Here is a 6612-nt window from a genome sequence, read left to right on the forward strand (position 1 = left end):
TAATTGTTTCTAATCAGGTTCCGAGAATAGACGAAAACTAAACTCCCAGCTTACCTGCTACGTACCCTGGGTTCTAAAGCTTTACTGGATCCATTCTACGCAGTGTGTTTCACTTTAGAAAAGGTTCGTGGTAAGTTTTGGCCTGCTTTTATAACTGGCGCGTTTCAAAAATAAAAGTTTGTTTGTTTGTTTTGTTTAACGACACCACTAGAGCATATTGATTTGTTAAGCATCGGTTATTGGATGTCAAACATAAGGCCTCTTGACAGTCATAGAGAGGAAACCCGCTACAGTTTTCCATTAGTAGCAAGGAATCTTTTATATGCACCATCCCACAGACAGGACAGCACATACCACGACCGTTAATATACAGCAAGAAACATATTGACGTTTAGATTTCTTTGATCGCTAGTTCATATCACCTATTACAAATCTGTATTTGAATGCAACATTAGCTATTCAGTTTTTTTTCAAAATAGCTGCTCGTTTATAACTATATACATTAAATTAACGTTTACTTATTTGCAATATATTTGGTGTTGGAGAGCACAGAACAATACATACGCTGATGGCAGCTTGTGTAGCAAATCTACTAGCTTAGTCGTTTGACACATGGAGATGAATCAGGGCCAATTCATATTAGGGTCTCTTGTTTTTGCCCCGACCGGAACACTATTTTATAGTAAGTGATTTAAGAACAAACATGATTCAAGCTTAGTTTAGCTTAGTGATGATTTCTAGGATAAGTGTTGTACATATACAGCTTTTTGTCTGTACAAGTTAGTTCAATCTTCCGACAGTAGCTCACGAAGGTTGTGTTTTGGACGGGACAAAAGGAGACCCTTATATAAAATTGAATTAGAAGCCTTTTACTTTGCTTTTCATTGGCAAGAAGTAAATGCCCCCTTCATATATGACATACACATGAAAATAACCCAAAAATTACTATGTTTCAAACTCTTCAAAAATGTATTTTATTTTTCGGTTCGTGATAGAATAACATAAACAAGACAACGAGTGCAACAAGACGTAAAAACGGCAAACTTTGATTCATATTAAAATATAATATATTAACATAAACACGTCTGCCATCCTGACAGGTGTTAAGAATGTGTGTGTCTTAAACTTTAGAAAATGTATACAAACAAAACAGGATTACCTATGTGTTCGTTTTTTTTATCTCACACATACTCATTACCATCGTCAGGCGATTGAACTTTCTCTTTCGAACAGCAAGAAACATACTGACGTTTAGATTTCTTTGATCGCTTGGCCCGACAGCACCTTGTGAATAACAACTTCAACGCCCGTCTGAAATTTTTCAAGAGTAGCACGTAGAGGAAAAACTTGTAAATGGCGTTAAAGCGCACTATCTGTTCAAACAGCTTCATCAGCTCTGCTTCACGGGGGGTGGGGAACGGGCCACGCCTCCTCTCCCCGAATTGCATCTGAGCACGGATGTACACGGAAGGCAGCATGAGACAGATGTACAGTATCCCCGCCACAATGCACGTCCTCGAGGCCATGGCGTTCTCCGTGGACAGGTCCACGTTGTTGTTTTCTAACGCTAAACTCACCCTCGTCGACATCCTCACGGACCGCGATGACGAAACACCTTCCTCCCTGTTGAAGCATCGATGGCTGATGTACTTCAGAAATAAGGCAATGTCGATGAGGACTATGACAATCATGGGGATGAGCGCCGAGAAAACTATCTCGACTTTCCTTAACTTGGCCAGGTGCGACATGCTCTCCGGGACCGGCATGCACTGGTGGATGGCGATGTACGTCCACAGACAGTACAGGTAGGCGACCATCGAAAACACGGCGATCAGTATTATAATGCACTTGGATCGGAACGCCGTGCACCATTTTTTGCGTCTCCTCGAACTGAAGTGCCACATGCACCTCTCCACGTGGGCCGAGACGATGTACCAGACGGCCAGGAAGCTGGACAGAAACAAGGCGTAAGTGGTGAGCTGGCAGAAGCCAATCTTGTTGTAGATGTTAAATCCCTGGATCGAACCCCACACTATCATGGAGCTGAGTAGGAAGGTCAGGTCGGAAACTCCGATGGCCGCGAAATAGTTACTCAGCGGGTGCTTCTTCAGAGGTGTTGTCAGAAAGGTGATGATTATGAATATGTTCCCCGTAATTCCAATCGCCAGGGCAATGGGCATGCCCGTTTTCTCCAGTTCCATCGCGAACAAGAACAAAGACGTCGGTTTAAAGTTTGGTCTTCCCGGGTGGAAAATTGGATGTGTACCGTTCATTTGGTCCGTTAAACTTTGGTTTTGCAATATGGTATTCCATACGGTCATGTTGGGCGAAGCCGTCGCTCCGTTGTAGGATAACATCCTTTCAGTGGTCATCGTGGCCGTCGTCGCAGAACTGCCATCCATTGTTGTTGTAGTTTCAAAACTATTCACCTGGCAGTCACTGAGTCCATGTCTGTGGCTTTACAACTTCCACAGCTCAGTACTTTGTGCAAGTTGTGTGCTGGAAATATGAAAGATATTGATCGACCAATGGCAGCACTCAGAGCGAATCATGTATTGGCCATCGCGATTGCTGCGCGCGCTGCTCGCCATCCAGCAAATCAGACAGCCGACCCTGTACGTGTCAGCCGTCTGAACAGCCACTCATTGATTACGGCTCCATTTACTAGGCGACAGGTAAAGGCTAAGAACACGTCAGTATCTCTAGGTTTTTCCCACGAAATGGCCAAACAGCATTAAATGGTAATTCTTCTAAAATCAGGCCTCTGGAAAGTGCGAGAACGGTCGTTTCGTTCGCGCGTTGCTCGGGCAAATCTAATTTTACGTAACCTATTTTGTGTTCGCGCAAAATTTCGAGCACCGTTTATATGGATATAACGGGTTACGCAAAAAGGAAAAGGGTTTCATGGATATAAATGGGTTACGCAGATTTTCAATTCTCAGATGCCTGTAAAATATATTATGAAAAAAAATTATTTAGTTTTTAACCACTTCTATATGAGGTGGATTGATTATGATCGAGTAAATATGTTAAAAGACATCATTCTAATTAAATATGTTTAGATCACAAATCACAATTAAATTGTTATTATCAGTAAACTTGTCTTCTGAAAAAATAGATTATTTTACTGTAAACGTTCAAATGCCCATTGTCCACAGCTCCATGACGTGGCTTCGCTGCTGGGGAAACATACTAATATATTGTAGTAGTATTGAAAGGAAATGGTTTATTTAACGACACACTCACAACATTTTATTTACGGTTATATGGCGTCAGACATATGGTTAAGGACCACACAGATATTGAGGGAGGAAACCTGCTGTCGCCACTTCATAGGCTACTCTTTTCGATTAGTAGCCAGGGATCTTTTATATGCACTATCCCATAGATATGATAGCACATACCACGGCCTTTGATGTACCAGTCGTGGTGCACTGGCTGGAGCGAGAAATAGCACACTGACAGGGATCGATCCCAAACCGACCGCGCATCAAGCGATCGCTTTACCACTGGGCAACGACTCGTCCCTGTAGTAGTGTTGGAGTAAAGTGACGTTACGGGCAGTAGCCTAGTGCTTCATTTATCGACTCTTGTACAACTCGTCCCTATTGGGAATCCCTCCGTGAAGCCCATTGGGCTATTTCTCATTCCAGCTAGTGCACCACGACTGGTTTATCAAAGGCCGTGGTATGTACTATCTTGTCTGTGGGATGGTGCATATAAAAGATCCCTTGCTGCTAATCGAAAAGAGTATCCCATGAAGTGGCGACAGCGGGTTTCCTCTCTCAATATCTGTGTGGTCCTTAACCATATTTCTGACGCCATATAAACGTAAATAAAATGTGCTAAGTGCGTCGTTAAAAAAAAACAATTCTCATTTTTCCCTCCGTGGAGATCCATTTATTTCTATTTATAAATAATAATACAACACATTTAAATAAATTCTACATTTGACATTAAATCGACTGTTGGATACATTCATCTTAGAAATATGATATAGAAGCCATACAATTTAGTCTCAGTTTGTCTAGGTTATCAGGCACGGAACAGTGAAACATAATTCTGATTACACCGACCGTACAACAAACTATTATGTACCTAATTAGTTTTTGCGCGCAGATAAAAGCTTATTTTTTTACCAACCACAGTAACTATCTTATATTTTGTATGTCTGCTTTGATAACTAATACTACATTATGGCAACATTTGAAGCGATGCTATTTAATGCAACATTGCTGTTTTTCTACAGATGATCACGCTCGCACCTGGCGAAATACACACACACACACACACACACACACACACACACACAGAGAGAGAGAGAGAGAGAGAGAGAGAGAGAGAGAGAGAGAGAGAGAGAGAGAGAGAGAGAGAGAGAGAGAGAGAGGAGAGAGAGAGAGAGAGAGAGAGAGAGAGAGAGAGAGAGAGAGAGAGATGGGAGAAAGGGAGGGGAGAGAGAGAGGAGAAACAGAGAGAGATGCAAATATAGCTATGCAAACGTTTACACCTAAATTCCCGCACAAATTATATTTTTGCCTCCAGAATTTCCTAAATATTGTTACTAACATTTTGGTTTTTGAATCTGATAAAAGAATATACGTTTTTCTTGTCATCCATGAAGTTCACAGAGGTCAAAAAGCGGCTTGACTCCAGAAAGGGGGTTGGATTTAGCCCAGTCGGTTGAGTGCTTGCCTGAGGTGCTTGCATCGCAGGATCGAACCATCTCGATGGATCTATTCAACTGACTTTTTTCTCGTTCCAACTAGTGCACCACAGTTGGTTAAAGACCATGGTATGTGTTTACCTGTCTGTAGGAAAGTGGATATAATAAGTCTTTTGCTACTAATGGAAACAGTTAACTGTTTGACATCCAATAGCCGATGATTAATAAATCTATGTGCTCTAGTGGTATCATTAAACAAAACAAACTTTGACTCCAGAAAGAATGTAAACATCTCAACACAATAAGCCACAAAATGATATTTCGCCGAATGTTACTTTCCAAAATTCAAAATAAAATATGTGCACAAAATTTAACAATCAGACAAATTCTCTGATCTTTTATTGTAATTGCTCTATACCCAGAATCCAAGGAGGCCGAATGAAGTAAAAATATATAAACAAAAAAATTCTCCCTCTGAAGTTCAGGGGCCCCATGTTACAAAACATCGTGGCCCGAATTTACGAAACGTGATCATCGCTCGTTTATCTTAGATGCGTGTAAAGCTCTATCCTAATCGATCGCGAGCGATAAATCAGTCGCGTCGCGCGCGTGCAGTTGGAAATCAATGATTTCTAAAATAATCGTTCGCGGCCCCATTCCCAGTCTGGAGCTCCTCGTGGTAAGACGTGTTTGTTTCGCTTGTGCACACTGCACGTGCTTTCGCGGCTCGACTTGGGGATCCTTCACTTTGTTGTTTTTGTCAGCAAAGTGAGGTTTTCTACTTTGATGTATGCGACCACTGGAACTGACTGAACGCTGGAACGCTTCTCATTTCGACAGTCTGCACCACCAGGTTGGATTTTTTTTTAGCGAGATTCCTTGCCTCCACGTCATTTCTCCGTCTGACTATGTTGACTTGTTTTTTCGTGACTCGTATGACGGCCATTCTGCAGAAAGCCACGGTTGTTCGCGTTTAGTCTCTACATGTCCGAGCCTGTCCTAACAGCACTCGAAGATTGACCGCCCCACTCTAAGAAGAAATAGGAAGCGGGGTCGGCCCCTACTACTCTTTTCTAAACTTTACTTTATTTTATTGTGATACCATCTCGTATCCTCCAGAGTCGGGCCTGTCCGCACCACTATACCAACCCATGACGACTGGACTATACCCTAGTCTGATTCTCTCTCTCGTTCAGACGGATCCGGCTTCTCAAGATCTGTATTTCAGCTCAGCACTACACCTTCAACATCTATTGACTGTCAATCTAGGGGTTTTCTTGACGGGATGCAACCCATCTCGTCCCTACAAACTGTGCACCCTAACGGCCTTAACGAGGCCACTCACGTCGACATATAAATCGGACTTTAAACTTTTAGACCTTCGTTCAAAAGTTTATGTCGAAATTACTTTCTTTTTTTAATATTATTAAATAGTCCGACCCTCTCTTCTTTCTCTTAATTATTTTTGGACTGTCTTTGTAAAATGCTTCAAATTATATAAATATTCGACCGAGCAGTCAATTCTTTTTATAGCTTGTAACTTTTCTTCTTTTTTTTAATTCTATTAACTTTTTTAAAAATGGCTATTTTCAAAATTCTGCCCATTTTCAACAATACCCCTCCCCCACTCCATCTCGAATCAGGCCACTGATCTTATCTAATTTCGTTTTGACCGCCCGATCTAATTTAGCGACCAAATTTAATGAGTAGAATTTTCTTTATTAATTATATTAATTAGAGATGCACATCAAAATTTTAAAGACCCACTATTTAACTTTTGGATGTAAATTTCAAAATTGTCCGCTTAATTTTTTTCTGTCCCGGGACAAGCCCTAGGCTATCCAGAGACAGGCCCTGGGACGGACATGCTCGAAACTCTAGTGGTATATGAGCATGTAAAAATTATTCGCACTCGCTCGCGGCCGGTTAGGAATGGGCTTTAGCCTTAA

The 6612-nt window shown here is 41.5% G+C and overlaps 1 protein-coding gene across 1 annotated transcript; it reads right to left on the reverse strand.

The window, feature by feature from the left end:
- Positions 1 to 1000: 1000 nt before the first annotated feature.
- LOC121372408 lies at positions 1001 to 2458 on the reverse strand. Its single transcript, XM_041498714.1, has one exon. It carries the CDS (start codon positions 2400 to 2402, stop codon positions 1182 to 1184), a length of 1221 nt encoding a protein of 406 aa, XP_041354648.1. The 5' UTR covers positions 2403 to 2458; the 3' UTR covers positions 1001 to 1181.
- Positions 2459 to 6612: the final 4154 nt, after the last annotated feature.

This window comes from Gigantopelta aegis, chromosome 4 (assembly GCF_016097555.1).
Source record: "Gigantopelta aegis isolate Gae_Host chromosome 4, Gae_host_genome, whole genome shotgun sequence".
NCBI classification, from domain to species: domain Eukaryota; kingdom Metazoa; phylum Mollusca; class Gastropoda; order Neomphalida; family Peltospiridae; genus Gigantopelta; species Gigantopelta aegis.